Source organism: Chamaea fasciata, unplaced genomic scaffold, assembly GCF_029207755.1.
Source record: "Chamaea fasciata isolate MVZ Bird 193981 ecotype frontalis unplaced genomic scaffold, bChaFas1.0.hap1 SCAF_1, whole genome shotgun sequence".
NCBI classification, from domain to species: domain Eukaryota; kingdom Metazoa; phylum Chordata; class Aves; order Passeriformes; family Sylviidae; genus Chamaea; species Chamaea fasciata.
Window position 1 is genome coordinate 35,299,736 of NW_027094086.1, and position 16,258 is coordinate 35,315,993.

At 44.6% G+C, this 16,258-nt stretch overlaps 1 protein-coding gene across 4 annotated transcripts in view; it reads right to left on the bottom strand.

Moving 5' to 3' along the window:
• TRIM55 (tripartite motif containing 55) overlaps window positions 1-8,718 on the bottom strand; it is a 36,281-nt gene extending 27,563 nt beyond the window's left edge. For all 4 annotated transcript variants that reach the window (XM_066180537.1, XM_066180531.1, XM_066180520.1 and 1 more), the window contains exons 1-3: window positions 8,438-8,718; window positions 7,866-8,038; window positions 325-490 (exon numbers count right to left, since the gene is read on the bottom strand). In XM_066180537.1, the coding sequence (XP_066036634.1) occupies window positions 325-490; window positions 7,866-8,038; window positions 8,438-8,626 (528 nt within the window). In that variant the 5' untranslated portion in view covers window positions 8,627-8,718. The remainder of the gene's footprint in view (window positions 1-324; window positions 491-7,865; window positions 8,039-8,437) is intronic.
• Between the last annotated feature and the right edge of the window lie 7,540 nt (window positions 8,719-16,258).

Here is a 16,258-nt window from a genome sequence, read left to right on the forward strand (position 1 = left end):
CCAGTTCTTAGTGTTGGAAATACACTTGTTTGTCTGATCTAAAAGCGCTGCAGAAAAGGGATTAGGAACTCATAAGAATGATCCTCAGCTCCCCATCAAAACTGGGACAAATTTTAATATATTTTTGTGTGATCTCTCATAATTTTATTTTCCTGTGTTTCTAAACAGTTTCTACAGATTTGTAAGAGCCTTTCAGCCACACACAACAGTAGCAAAGGCAACCCCAGACCCTTTTGGAAACTTGCAGGAAGCTCACAGGAATACTTTCCTGTTAATGGTCCTGTCAGTTTATTCAAGGACTTTGGGAAACAAAAAGATATTTACCTTCTGTTGCTGGTAAACATTTGTGAGAGGAGCAACCTGACAGTCTTTGTGGGCACCAAAGATTTTGCACAAGGAGCAGGTGGGCATTTCACAGTTCAAACAATAAATATTAATTCTCTCATCTTCGTGCTCTTCGCACATTGGCTGGTCACACTTTCTGTCAGGTCTGCAAAAGAAAACATTTGTTTAAAACAAAGATGGTGCTTACGAGTTTCTGATAACAACACTTAGAGTGTTAGCATGAAATATGGTACATTTGAATACCAGCATCCAAGGTTGACTGAATATACAGCTTAGACTTAAATGTGCCACATGGGATGACTAAAGAGACAATGTTACAGCTTAATGTCCTGACACAGTATGATGTGGCGACAATACAGCAACATGACTTCATATGGGGATTCCCATATCAAAGAGGAATGTGACTGGGAGTGTGACAGAACACTTGCTCATATTTAAAAATTTAAATAACCTCACTAAGCCTGGACTCAGACTACTCATGCATTTTAATTAGCATGTTATCTAACATCTGTCTGAAATATGAAACATATGTAATTTCTTTCTGGTTCATCATGCAAATTGCTGTGCACTTGGCTCAGTGCAGCAAAGCTGTTATGGTGGAGGCTGATTTTAAGCAAGAGTTGTAGATGCTGATGAACCTTTAGGCCTGTAACTCTAAATCTCTGCTGATGAGTTTTGTGAGGCCCTGGTCAGGACTGTCAATATCAAACAGCACTGGGTCCTTATAGCCTTTACATTAGGCCAGCAACCAAAACAAGGTGTCACACAATTAATTTCAGCCAGGTGGCACGAAACAAAAATGTCTCGTACCTTCATGTGGGTTTTTTTGGTTTTTTTTTTTTTTTTTTTTTTTTTTTAAATTCAAGAGTGCCCTGGGATTTAAAGGGCCCATAAGAAAAACCTGTAATCTCCCATATAACATGATATACTAGAATAAAATAGACAAACACATCTGAAGAAATTAAGAAAGCCTGTGTTATTTGGGTCAGATTTCCAGCATTCGTTAAGATAAGGCACTTTGTCAAATCCAGCATTGTTTCAATGCTAGTCAAAAGAGGTGTGTCTCCTCTATAAAAAATGCTTTACATTGTTTGTGGATTACTGCAAACAGCCCCTAATATATTCATGTCATAGTGCACCAGTGCCAGGGCAATACAATGAATTTCAAAGTGATTAATTAAGCCTGAGATAGCAGCTCCTCCTGCAAATATTTACAAAATGAGAGCCAGAAACTACTAGAAGTTTATTGGACACTGGAATCTGTCCAATACCACTTGCATGAAAGACACATTACATAGAGCAAAAAGGTGACAGTGTCAAGCAAGTTCAGTCAGAAGCAGTCAACCTTCAAAGGTGCCGCAAAGAGCTGGAAGCAACCTGGCAGAACTCCCTGAACTAGTGGGGCCCTGAAGACAGTGTCAGAAGACTAGAAATAAACAGATTTACAGTCTCCTCCCCAGGCAGTGCAAAAGGAAAGATTTTTAGCACACCACTCCCTGACTTCAGATGGGATCCTCTAGATCTATGTTGGGGTAGCAAAGGCCAAACCACAACCTCTAAGTTTAAAATGGAGATTGCTTCTGAAATAGGAGATTAAAGAGCAGCTGATAGGAAAATGGCTGCTTGGCTTTAGTAACAGAAAAAATTCACCACAAGAGTGCTGGTGTCCAGAGAAATGTTGGTTTGCTGAAATGTCCAGTTCTTGGATGCTTCTTTTTGAGATGCTAAGCCTGTGATTGACTGCCAAAGGCTTATGCTTTCCCATTGAAATTGTGTTTGGACCACACCTGAAGAACTGGCTGGGTCCTGTTCTGTACTGCCCAGTACATGAAGACATTTACATAATGAAAGGAGTCCAGAAAAGGGCCCTGAAGATGATTAAGGGTCTGCAGCAGCTCTCCTGTGAGGAAAGGCTGAGAAGCTGGAACTTTCAGCCTGGATCAAAGAAGGTTCAGGGGAATCTTAACAATGACCCTGATCATATGAATACCTTTGGTTATCTAAATACCTGAATGGAGGGTGTAATGAGGATGGAGTCAGGCACTTTTCAATGCCAGGACCAGAGGAAATAGGCACAAACCGAAACATGGGAGGTACCCTCTGAAGATCAGGAAACACTTTTTTAACTGTGAGAGTGAATGAGCACTGGCACAGGTTGCCCAGGATGGTTGTGGAGTTTCCATCCTTGAAGATATTCATTAGTCATCTGGACATGGCCCTGGGCAACTGGCTCCAGGTGGTCCTGCTTGAGCAGTGGGTGGTTGGACCAGATGACCTCCAGAAGTTCCTTTCAATCTCAACCATTCTGTGACTGTGATTTGGTGAGGCAGTGCAAAGTTGCTGGGCACATAAAGAAGCACACTTTAATTAAGAACATAGTAAGATCTTAGGAACACTGCTGTTAGAAAGCATGCTTTCTGTAAGATTTTTTCAAATCCAAAAAGGCCTCTACTGAAATCCTGAATCCAATTTTGATAGTGTTTCTACTGAGGATCCTAAGACAGCTCTAGCCCTTCCTATGGCATCACATCACCTGGTATCTGCACCTGGTCAGGGGATGGAGAGGATCTGCATGACTCTATGAGGCATGGTCAGGTCATTAGTGAAGATATGAAACTGCATTTGCCACAGTATCAGTCTTGGGCATACAGTTCTAATGACTGGCCTCCACTTGACTCCATGCTGCTCACCACGACCCTTTGAGTCTGGTAGTACGGCCAGTTTTTGGTCCAGTTCGCTTTCCACTGTCCACTCTAGGCCTTATTTCCACATTTTTTCAATAAAGATGTCACAGGAGACAGTGTCTAAAGTCTAGATAAACAGTATCTACTGCTCTTCTCTCATGCCCTGAGTTAGTCATCTCACTATTAAAGGCTATCAGATTGGTCATGCTGATTTCCTCTACATAAATCCATGCTGACTATTTCTAATCACCTTCATGTCATTTATATATTTGGAAATGGTTTCCAGGAGGATTTGCATGAAATACATTCTAGGGACCCGTGTGCATGACTAGCCTGTAGTGCCCTTGATTCTCCACATTGTATTCCTCGAAGATTGGAGGAACAGCTCCTTTCCTGAAGTCCAGTCCACAGGAAACTGTTTCAATTACCACAGCCTTCCAAAGATTATTGAGAGTGACGTTGCAATAATGTAAGTCACCACTTATAGATGCCTTCCATCAGGAAGTCCAGTTGTTTTTTTTTTATGTTCTCTAACCTGATCCCCCTCCACCAAAAGTGAGTCTTCCTTGCTCTAGACTTTCCCACTGGTCTCAGGGTACTACGATTCCATAAAACTCAACTTAATAGTAAAGTCTGAGATGAAGGTGGCATTGAGTACATCGGCCTTTTCCACATCCTGTGTCGCATGAGGCCCTGCTCTATTTAGTAGTGAACTCACACTTTCCCTAATCTTCCTTCTGCTGCTGATGCAGCTGTAGAAACTCTCATTAGCCTCTATGCCCCTCATCATAATCAGTTCCAGGTGGACTTCGGCTTTTCTAATTTCATCTGCATGTGCTTGGGGAGTCTTCTCAAAATCTTTCTGAGTCAAGTGTCCATCTTCTTTTTGCTTCTTTTTTAATGTTTTATTTTTATCAGGAGTTCCCTCTTAATCAACACAGGCATTTTGTCACCATTGCTTGAGTTCCTGTATATGGGAATAGACCAGTTTTGACCTTGGAGGAAGGTGGTCCTTGAAAATCAGCCACACTCATGGACCCTCTCAAAAGTGATGAAAAGCCCACCAATACCCAGGGTAGAAATGGGGCTTGGAAAATGAGAAGGCTATAGAAGTTCTGTGGAGATAAGGATTCCTGCAGCTCTGTTACACTACTATCATGAATGCCCAGCCCAAGAAAGCTAGTGGTGTAGGTGAGCTTGGGGCTTTGTCTCCTGGAGTGTTGGAGAAGATCAAGATGATCTCACTCCACATCTCTTTGACTGCACAGCTTGTGGGGCTCCTCCTCTCCTGGTGACCTGTGATCAGGGAACACATTTCCCTGGCCCAGCTTGTCTGAGATCCCCAGATGCTCCTGCAGCCTGTCCTAGAGACAAATCCTGCCTTGGGAGTTTGGGCTAAAACCCCAGAGGTGTCAGGGACAGAAACTTCTGGCAGTGGGGCCCTGCAGGACGTCAGCCCATCACAGAGCCCATGTAGGCTGCTCTCAGTATAGCCTGGTCCCTGCTGCACACTCTGCTCCATCCGTATTCAGGGCTGAATAGACAGCCTGTTCCTCAGGCTCTCCCTGGTAAGTGCAAGGCAGAAAGAGTGCTTGACCCTCTCTGATCAGGATTCAGCTGGTGACAAAGCCCAAAACACCTTTTGATCTGGAATAGCCAGCTGAGATCATTAGAACCTGCCAGATTTCACAAAAAGTCACAGCTTCCCGTTGCTACCCTTTCCTGGTGACAGCAGGGATCCTGATGTTCCTCAGATAGTTTAGGTGATCAGTGGCCTACAGATTTTCAAAGACTGGTTTAATTTTTAGCCAACTCAATTTCCACTGTTTTCAGTCCTTTGCTGTCTTTTAAAGCTTTTTACAAGCTGCCTCCTGCTTGAAGAATTCTTCCCTTGTGTTGCTAACACATTCTAAATCGGGCAACAGGCTATGCTGCCATCAGCTGGAATTTGATGAGCAATGGGATAAAAGACCATATGATGTGATACTTAGTAATAGGAGGGGCTGCATATGAGGGCTCAGGTGGAATCTCCCAACCTCAGTCCAGCTCCTGCCCCAGTTTTTATTAAAAAATCCCCAATTCCTTAATTCAAATAGAAAATCCAATTACAAAAGAACCCCCCAAGAAACTGCAAACAACCAAAACCACAACAAACCTTCTGAAATAAGCTATTTTTGCCGAAGCAGGAGTAAAAGCTTGCTCTCCTGCTCCCTTTACTCCAAGTTCATGTGAAATGCAGATGGGAGCTGGCCTCATTCTGGCATATGCATTTATAGTGAATTATACCCACAGGAGAACTCCAGGGGAAGAGGTTCCTGGAAATCACACATGCTGCCAATTTGAAGGGCTGTCTTGGGAAGAACAAGGAGGCAAAGATCACATCTCACCCTTCTTCCTACGTATCTCTGCCAGACCTCAGTTGTCAGGATGGAAGAGACTGGTACAAAAGGAACAAGTGGGGAAGACTTGATTTTCCTTGACTTTTTCTTTCAGTGGGACAGCATGAGGAAAAGCCATGAAAGATCTGCTCACACTCTCAGGGGAGCCCAAGGAATGTAAGGCAGAGGGAGATAAGCAGCTGAGGCCCACAAAGGGCTGAATAGTTTAGATAATGCTGCTATGCATTTCTGCTACTATGTAACCCTGACAATAACTTTCATTCTAAGGACACACATGTAGGTTAAATAAGCACCTTAACAGACTAAATGAGCAAATCTTTTGGACAAATATATAAGCAAATCTATGTTTCTTTTTTTTTTTTTTCCTGTTTTCCTGTTTTATTCATCATGTATTTTACTTTTGTGGAATTTTAAAAAAATCTATTAAATCTATTCTTACATTTCTACTTAACTGTATTTTGTTCCAATTTTCTATGAACTACACAGGAAAGAGGTCCTGCCTTTTTTTTTTTTTTTTTGAGTTAAATACAACTGTGAGCTGAAAAAAAAAGCAAAGTCCACCATCGCAGCTTTGTTGATTCATTTCGTCTGAGATTTTCCTGACTAAAATAATATTTGAGTATCAATGACACACACAGGGGTAGCTGACCTTTACTTGGCACGGAGCGCAAAGGGCAGCAGAAAGGACAATTTTAAGCCAACTTCGTGCTCTCCGGTGCTTTGGAGCTCCAACCTATGCCCAGCTGCAACAGCCGTCAGAGAGATTCAAACAGCTGAGAATGGCCAAAGCCACTGTCAGGCTCCAAAGCATTCTCTCTGCTGGTGACTGCTCTCCTCTGCTGAAGGAAGTGTCCTCAGCCATCCCAGGGACTGAGCTCTATTGGTTATGTCCACCTGCACCAGTGATGCCATCTCCCTGTCCCTGGGAAACCAAGCTCCTTGTTGCAGTGGGATCAGAAGCATAGCCAGGATTACACCTTCCAGTTGACCAAAACACTTTGCCATACAGAACCAACTCTAAGGATCCATGCTGCTGACAAAAAACAGCTTCCCTGGGTGAGAGCTCCTTGCTTGGTGGCCTGGGGCCAGGTTAACTTCACCATGGAATTTCAGAATTATAGAATGGTTTGGGCTGGAAAGGAGCTGGGAGATCGTGCAGTTCCAACACCTCTACCTTGGGCAGGGACACCTTTCACTAGCCCAGGCTGTGTGAAGCCCCATCCCTCCTGGCCTTGAACACTGCCAGGGATAAAGCATCCACAACCTCTCTGGGCAACCTGTGCCAGTGCCTCATCACCTTCATAGTGAAGAATTGCTTTCTGTATTTAATCTAAACCTATCCTATTGCAGTTTAAAGCCTTGTCCTATCACTTCATGCCCATCTCAAAAGTCCCTCTCCAACTCTCTTGTGGGCCTCTTCTAGCTACTGGAAGGTTCTCTAAGGTCTCCCCAGAGCCTTCTCTCCTCCAGGCTGAACAACTCCAACTCCTTCAGAGGAGAGATGCTCTGGCCCTCTGAGCATCTTTGCGCCCCTCCTCTAGACTCTCCAGCAGGTCCATGTCTTTCTTGTGCTAAGGACTCCAGAGCTGGATGCAGTACTCCAGGTGGGGTCTCATAAGAGCAAAATAGAGGGAGAGGATTTTACCTTTACCTTCCCCCTACTAAGTTCTTCACAGTGCTACCATGAATCCAATCTATCCCAAGGAAATCAAGATGAGAAAACACTTTTCTGTTTCTGGATCCATTACACATAAAATGCAAGAAATTACCATTCAAGAGTAATCTTACTTTTTAGAATTAACCCATTCCTCTGCCCTGAGGTCTTGATTCTTGTGCACAACCACACAGCTCTGATATGTATTGTTGATCACTCTTCCTTCTCTTTTATGGACTCCTAAATAAGACTTGATTTCATAGGTTCACATCCCAAACTGACAGGAATGGAGATATTTTTAACAGATTATTCATTTGGCATTATGATGCAGGGTGCCTTCTGGGTGAAATTCAGTTTTCTTCTTGTTTGCACTGTCTGTACCTCAGGATTTTCTAATAAGATTTGAAATCTTTTCCCTTCTTTTGGCGTGAGAATGTGCAGGATAAAGAGAAAAAAAATTGTCTGAACCATTTTTGCAATAAATTATGTTAACGAAGATACTTTTCTCTTAATCATGTGAGTAGCTGTGTTGACCTCAAGGGCCTTGCTTGCACAGGTAAGTGCTGCTCATGTGACTAAATATGGCCCAATCCTCTGCTGTAAGTGGAAGCAGGGAAGCTCAGCATCTATTTGGATACAGTTCTCTATCCCCAGTGAGAGCTGACTTCATGGTGCAGCAGAGAGTCAGGCATGGCAGCAAAATCCCTTTTTGCTTTTCGAACAGACAAAACAACTAAATCAACCTCATCCATGTCCTCTGAAGGACACACATTCCCTTGTTACCTTGTGGACTCCTGCTTGTAGATGTCGATGATGTTCTCCACCAGGAGGTTCCTCTGCAGCCCGTAGACACCGTGTCGGTCCAGGACCACCTCGTGCCTGCAGGAGGGACAGCGGAAGCGGCCTCCCGACGCCACAGTTGTTCCTCCCCTGGTCGGCAGGTAGGGGTTGGAGGCCTGTTCTTGCCAAGCAGCACAAGGAGAGGGAGGTACGGCCATGAAAAACCATGAAAGCCGCTTCCAAAAGTACCAAATGGTAGGAAACCATTTGTCACTATCCTCAATGAGAGGGTAATTCCCACATGTCACCCCTGGGAAAGCACCTGGTGACTGCTGGGCGAGGAGCCAGTTCCTCAGCTCACGTTTGGCCATGTCACCACAGCCAACAGGTGGCACTTTCACCTGCTATGAGTTCAGGCCTGGCCCCCCGATACATCAACTTTGGCCTTAAATCACTCCCCAAACCCTGTCTCACCAACCGTTAAAATTGATCTACCAAAACACGTAAAAAATACTCTTTCCCATTCATTCCAGCCAGTCCTTGGAAAGCAGAGCTCTCTGTGGGAAGGAGCCTACCTGGAAGATGTCACTGGCACACTTCCGACAGAGGTTGTGCTGGCAGGGCAGGATGACCACTGGCTTGGTGAACATCTCCAAACAGATGGGGCAGATCAGCTGCTTCTCCAGGTTATCCATAGTTTGCTGCTCTTTGGAGAATGACTTGTAGCTCAGGGAGGTGCTCATCCCTAGCTTTTCCTGGGGCATACACTCAGGGCCACAGCCTTGTGGAGAGGTGTTGGGGTTAATTTCCCTTGAAATAAGTCCAAGGCTGTGCTGCGATCAGAGGCTCTCCGTGTTGCTGGGGCTGGAGGACATTGTTTGAACGAAGGGCCGAGCAGAGCCGGGGCTGTTTTTAGCAGCGCTGCGTCACCAGCTGCCCGTCCCGCCGTGCCCATATATGCGCGTGAGAGCAGGACAGGCTGGGACAGGTGACAGCTGCCAGGGGAGGGGGGGAGGCCGGAGAGGCCCTGGCTCTCCTCACTCACACATGGCCGCCTTCACCCCTTGAGGAGTTGTGGGAGTGATAAGCAAAGGCCATCCGCTCCCTTTCCTTATCTTTGCAGGTCAATGGAGACTGAAGGGCTTGCCCCAGCCTGTGCAGCCACATCCTGCAGCCTAATAGACATTCTGTCGTGAGCGAGCAGCTGTGGCCACAAGAGGCAGGATGTCATTTTGCCTATGTGTTTTGGCAGGCTCCGGGATCCTACCTTTCCAAGGTGTGAAGTACATGTGGTTACTGGAGAAGACAATAGGAGCGATGGCTGCTCTGGAGCTTGAACACTTCAGGGTGTAAACATCTCACCACCTTGAAATCCAGACAAACAAAATTGCCTGCCTATAACTGTGCTTAAGTTTGTTCTGGTAAGATTTTTGTCTTAGGAGCCGTTACATAAAAATCCAACATGACTATTTGTGCAATTAACTCCATGGGCAGATTAAATATGTGTGAAAAACATTACTTGAATTTCCTGATCAGAAAAAAACAGATGAAATACAGTGTGAAAGGCTTTCACTTGTGCTGCTAGAGAATAGGTACTAATTGTATATGCTCTCTCTCCGATAGTTTAGTTCAAATATATTTTAGTTTTGGGCACTGCTGTGTTTATATCTGTTTATTAGACACTGATATCCCTTTCAGCTTGGCATTTGTTCCAGAGTTATTTTTAAAATGACAATTTCCCAGATAATTTGTGACATGTGATGCCTGCTCTTAAGGGAAAGCCATCTGTGCTTCTACTTGCCAATAATTTATCACACAACTGTACAAGCAATAAATATCTCATCCTCAAATTTAAGCCAAAGTCCCTGCATTACTGTATAATATCGCTTTGCCACCATACTGTACATGTACCCAGAATATTTTCTTCTCTTTTAGCCAATAACTACAATACTTTCTCAGTTCAGTGTCTTGTAGAAAGCTTTAATGTTTATTCTGCCTTATGACTGTATAGGGCTTGCATCTGAAAAATGAAGTAGAGCAGGTGAATGAGTGCCCTACACATCCAGGGTGGACCCCAATTCTAAAGCCTGACCCTCAGTCTGCATGCAACACCAGTCTGGAAACTGTGCACTTCAGGAAAATATAAAAATGAAGGTTTTCATGGATTTCTGCATGAAAATGAATATGATCCTCTGCATGCAATTGTAATAAATAACATTAAATTAAATGTATTATTGACTTACTTTATTTTCAGTGCCTCACATGCTTCTTAAGTGTTTGAGTGAATTCCTGTACACAATTGCAGCTCACCAAGCTGAAAATTCCCCTGTGTAAACTTACACACATTTGTCAGCAGTCCCACAGAAACAAATCGATTTTTCTAAGTCTTGCATTCAGGGGAAATTAGTCATAGCTTAGTTAAACCCACTTGAAATCACACCTTTGTTTCGACTGCCTGGTGTGGACCAGAGCCTGGAGTCCAGTGGGAGAAGCTGCTCTGGCAGCTGAGCTGCAGACAGCTGGGGCTTTTGGCAGGGCTGGCAGGGAGCCTTCCCTGGCAGCAGCAAGAAGATATTTCTCTTCTTTCCCTCCTCTCCATAGCTGGGTCAGAGGTGACTTTTGCATCTGGAGGAATCTGAATGCCTCATTCTTGCCCTCCTAACTTTGAGTCAGCTGCCCCTTGCACAGCAAAACCTGCTTCAATAAGGGGCTCTGAATTAGAAGAGGAAAGCCATCCTCATCTGGCAGGGCAGGAACTTCCACCTTACTGCACAGGCAGAAACAGAAATTCTGGATGGAAGAGCTGAAGGCTAGAAATGTCAGCACACAACAATACCTGTATATGCTGATATACGGAAGGGGGTGTTCATGGCATGCAAAATAGCCACGCTGGCCCTTTGGAGAATGAACTGAGGCACCTCTCAGGGTGTAACGTGCCTCTGGGATGTGATTCTGGTGAGTTTATACCTACCCACAGTAAACCCCAGAAGCCTTCTGTTAACTGGCTGAGTGGGACATCTGATGCATCTGCAGAGGACATCTGGTGGCAACAAGGTGAGGGACAGTGTGCTGCTGGTTTTCCCCTTTCTGTGTCCTGAAGCATGCTAACGTGGAACAGGTAACAAACAGCACAACCAAAAAGAGACTCAACAAAGCAAAGATAAACCCACCTTCTGCATCCAGGCCTGAGCTGAAATATTTTTCTAGCAGGAACATGTAGTCCAGACAGGTGAAAAATTAGTACAGGTTTTTCTGACAAGGTATTATGAATCACAGCAATAAATTATAGGTAAAGAAATGCAGAGGCTTGACCACACTTGCAAAGGCAGGATGAGAAGTGCCAGGAAAGACACATATTGTATGACCACTCTGCAACAAGGAGGAAGAGAAGAGCCAAGTGTAAGACACTGAGGAGAAACAGAAAGATCCTGCAGCTGGTCTTCAGCAGGGACTGCTCAGGATAAGCTTCAAAGAACTTGCACTGTGAAAGAGCCTGGGACCCTCCTGTCTCCCCCTGGCAGCCCTGTCCCCCTCCTCTTCCTCACCTTCCACTCCTGCAGGGGAAGACCACCAGCATACACAGCTGCCCACCTCTGAAGAGTCACCAAGTCAAGCCATCTTTCAATAGACAAACAAAGGGTAAAATGACTTGCTTTAACACTCCTCCTGGACAGAAAATCTGGACATCTGCCAGTCATCACCAAGAAGAAATCGTTGTTTTTTGTTTTTTTTTTTTATTTCAGTATTGTTTGTCTGGGAGTGTTACCTGGCTTTGTTGACATAACTAGAACAGTAATTCCTAAATATAGGCTTGCTTTTACAGACATTACTTCTAACTCCTCTATTTTGCAGCCAAATAACAGCTTGCAGCCTGTGGACTGATGGCCTGGAACATGGAAAGCTGGCTGCAAAGCACTGGGTTTAGGAGAGGGATTTGGAGGAGGAAGGAGAGGTTGAGTGATGTCCAGGTTCAGATTTCAATGTCATAATGGCATCTCTGGGTTTTGCATTCACAGAATTCCCCTCTGCAACCTCTTATCTTGTACCAGAGTTGTGAAGCTCTTGTGTGTCACTCAGAAAATCAGCCCTGTGGCTCTTTCGCATGACTGGAAAACAAAGAGAAAAATCATATTTTGGCCAGAGGATGCAGGCAAAAACATGCTCCCACATGACTTGCTTCCCCAATGAGCCTGCAGAGACAAAACACACTCTGCAAGGAGCAGGCTCCTTGTCCAGGCATCCTGCCCTGGACATGGTGGGTGGTAAGAAGCATCTCAGTCCATGGGTACAGTGCCCTGGCCTGCTGCCACTCCACCTTCTGCCTGTCCTGGGCTGTGTGCAAGCACCCCACCACCCAGCCCAGGAGTGGGCAGACCTCTACACTGGCAGCTGCCTAAAGCAGATGGGAGATGCCCATCATTCCCTGGGCAGGGATCAACACCCACCCCCCCCAGTCTGCTGCCTCCAGCAGCACCTCACACTCCTGAGGCTGGTGGGACTCACCTGCAGGCTTCCCACAACAGCCCAGCCGCTGGAAGAGGACAGAGCTAGTTGGTGCCTGAGCAATACAACATCCTAACAAAAATAAGGTTGCCGTCTCCAATTCTGCTCACCCAAATGTAAGACTTAGGGCAAAATAATGATGCATCCTTCTCCTCTTCCCATACGGCTAACTCTGCTTGTTGTTTTGGCTGAAAAGATTTCCATTTTTAGCCAAGCATTCCTTAGGGAGGCTAGGGAAGGTTCTCAATAAATCCCACCTTTTGTCTGTGCCCATTACCGTGCCGTGAACAGTCCCTCAGGAGTGGGTGGCAAGCACCGGCATTCCCACCTATCTTTCAAGCCAGCATGTTGCAGAGATTCAGATTTCACTTACATTGGCAACAACATACTGAGCCGACAAGCCAGCTATAAGATGAAGCCCTCCTACCTAAACAAGTGGAAACTGCAAATCATATTTTGCATTTCATGACTTTATTGTGATCGATACACACTCCATGATAAATACTGAGACTACCCTTGTGTGTGACTCAATTTATGCAGCCAAAGAGAGCCTTTGCAACAGAGACTAGTGCTTTCAAAAACAGTTGCCTTTTGAGACTGACATTTTTTCCACTCAACACACACATATATCTATCTAGCTATAGATAGATATATATATATTTGTGTACCTCATATGTGATGACAGGCCATATGCGGTCAGTATTTGGAGACCGTCTAAAAACATTCTGAGGATTGGTTTCAGATCTCCAGGAAAACAAAGACCAGCACAGGAGATAATGACATCTTTAGAAGGTTTCCTTTGCACACATGAAATCACAGCAGAAGAGGAAAGCTCAAAGCATTTCCAAGGGTGAGTCACTGGGAGTACATCAAATGTATGGGACATGAGATTTCAGGGACAAGCTACAAAGACCAGACAGAGGGAGGATGACTGCCCTTTTATTTTTAAGAGGATGGACACTGCCCTGAGCTGAACTGTGTGCAAAAGCAGCCTTCTCTGGGCTTATCCACTCTCAAGGACCTTCCACAGTTTGCAGGAAACCAGGAGAAACATGGGATAAATGGGCATATGAGTTAGATAATAACTTCTGTTCCAAATGAATCAGTGGTACCAACATGAATTATAGCAAACCTCAGAGATTCGGATTAAAAGACCCTGTATCAGGGACAGTCTGTGGACAAACTGCATCAAGGGCTCATTCCTGCATGCTGTGGTTCTGTACCATCATTGTGACACCAAGACGTGTGGCCACTGCCCCACCTGTCTGCCTGGGAAAAGGAAGATCCTTTGGCTTCCTTCTGCCCTCCAGCAGTGCCAGCAAGCCAGCATGAACCTGTCACCCAGCTTTAGGGGACACAGAGAAACAAAGCCCTCCCAAAGAAAGTCTGATTTCCTCAGCAGCCTCAAGATCAGGATGTCAAATGGTGTCCAGGCCGTAGCCTTCAGACAGGCAGGGTGACCTTACAAGGTTGTTGGGGAAGATGAATCAGGAAGACCTTATAAATATGATTGTTTAGCAAAAGATTCTGAAAATATGAAACCTATAATCGAAATAGAAATGGAAGCTTACTTTGAGTTGTAGGATACCGAGTCTTAGTTACTATATAACTTGAAAACAATAGCCTAGCCAGCTGAAGGAGAATCCCTTTTGATTGAACAATACCTTTCTGCTGGCTAAGGGATCCAAAGGTCAATGTAGCCAAACAGAAAAGTCTAAAGAGTAGTTTTTAGAGTTTCAAATATAACATCGTATGGTAATGTAGTAGTTCTTATAGGCTATATGTAGATTCTATAGGATTTTGTGTCTTGTATTGGTTGGTCACTGTAAATTAGAATATTCATCACAAAAAGAGATAGAATGCATTGTAACAAAGACCTTGCTCTCTTACTTCTTCCTCTCTATCCCTTGCTCTTTGCTCTGCTCTTACCTTTTCTGCTCACGCCTCATAGCTCTATTCCCTGCTCTCCCTTCCCTCTTAACTTTTACCCCCTTGTTCATTCTCCCGCTCTCTCTGGGACTTCTCTTCAGCCGAGCCTGGTGGCTGAAGGAAAGGCCCTTTTTACCCACGACCCTTGCAATAAAACCACGTATTCTAGAATATCTCAGGTCAGCAGAATTCCTTCTCCCTGCCATCCACAGATGATCCTACACAAGGTGATTAACATGAGGCATTTATCATGCTCCTTGCAGTTATCAGCATTGTCTAAAGTCTCAAAATCAGTGAGCCTGCAAGACTGGATGTAGGATAACAAATGTGAGATGAACAGTTCAGCATCTCCCCAAATCACATGCAACTTTACAAACCCAGAGATTCCCAAACCCTTATCCCCTCCACACATCACTGCTAGAAAGAGATCCATATTTCACAGCCAAGGCATACAAGTTTGTCCAAAGGACTGGAGGAAGTATCGCATGTGGGAAAGGAATAGTGCTGCACTACTGTCTAAAAATAGGTCCTTTCCAGGGCTAGGGACAAGTTTCACAGATAACAGGAACAGGCTTGCTTTTCCACACCCCCAAACATATCCTGCAGTGAAAATGAGATATGAATGAAGAAAGAATATAAGTAAAACAAAAGCAGTTAGAAAAAGAAGAGAGTACACCAGTAAGAAAAGTGGGAAAATCCCACTTCCTTTTGAAAAGTAAGCAACCAAGTAGTTTATTATTTTAACACAACCCTCTGCTTCTGAAATGCAGCCCTGACCCTTTCCCCTCTACTTTGCTATTACAGCATCCCATGAGAGCCTGTTTGTAAATCATGGCTTGATGTCTCCCCTAAGAGCAGAAAAGTAGGAATGGTGAATCCTCCCCAGGTACCTGCATTTTGTAGAATAACAGGGATATTTGCTTGTGGAGTACAGGAGTTGGTGCTGTGGCAGTGGGGAGCAACAGAGGTGCCTCAGCAGGGGCAGTGCTAGGGGGCCTCCTAAGCATACCAGAATTTAAGGAAAAGGGTATTTTGCAGAACTTTTACAGGAATTTTGACTGGATGACAGATTTGTTTTCTGCTCTGGACTTAACAGGCCATTGCACTCCAAACTCCACTTCTGCAGCCCCAGCTCTGTCAGTAGGAAAGGAGAGTGATGTTCAGCAGAGAGGGACTTGTGTTTCGCAGCACAGATCCAGCTCAGGCTTCTCAGCTGGCATCAGTTCATCACTTCACAGGGATACAACCCTGTCCCAGTGTCAGGTTTCTCCCTAGCCTTGGTCTGCTTGACATAAGCCACTCCTGATGCTATTTCAGTATGCTCTCCATTGCTCAGCTGGCAGAACAGAGAACTGTGGATATTTTTTTTTTCCAGGACAATGCTGAGGCCCATAGTTCAAAGGAGAGACTGATTTTAAGTTTGTACTCAGCACAAACTTTATACCACATCAGAGACCTGCTGAGACTCCGTCCCAGTTCCCCAGGACGGTCTAGGTAATGTTCTCATCCACCCCCATCTTGAGGATCATTCTTTCAGGACAGAATAGAGATCCAGTGCTTGAAGATAAAGGGTCAAGTATTTCCATATTACAGCTAAAGAAAAATACTTTGTGTACGGGCAGGAAGGTTTCCACACAGTAAGCTGCTACCAGAACCAGGGAAGTGTCTGTTTATCAAGTGGCTGGTGTCAGAGGTAACAAATGTTCTTAGGTTTCTTTTTTTTTCAAATTCTTTTGTTTTCCTTTTATTTCCTTTTGCTATATGCCCTGCAAATGCTTTCAAGGCATATAGCAAAACCAGCATGACTCTTCATTCCTGAGTACCAATGCCTTTTTTTCCTTTGGAAAGTCAGATGAGAAGAGAAAGTTTCCCTTTTGGCCATTTTTCAGTCAGGATCTTTCACCCATTCCTTCACATGAGATTTTCGTGAGCATAGAAGAGCACAGCATTTGAGAGAGAGATGC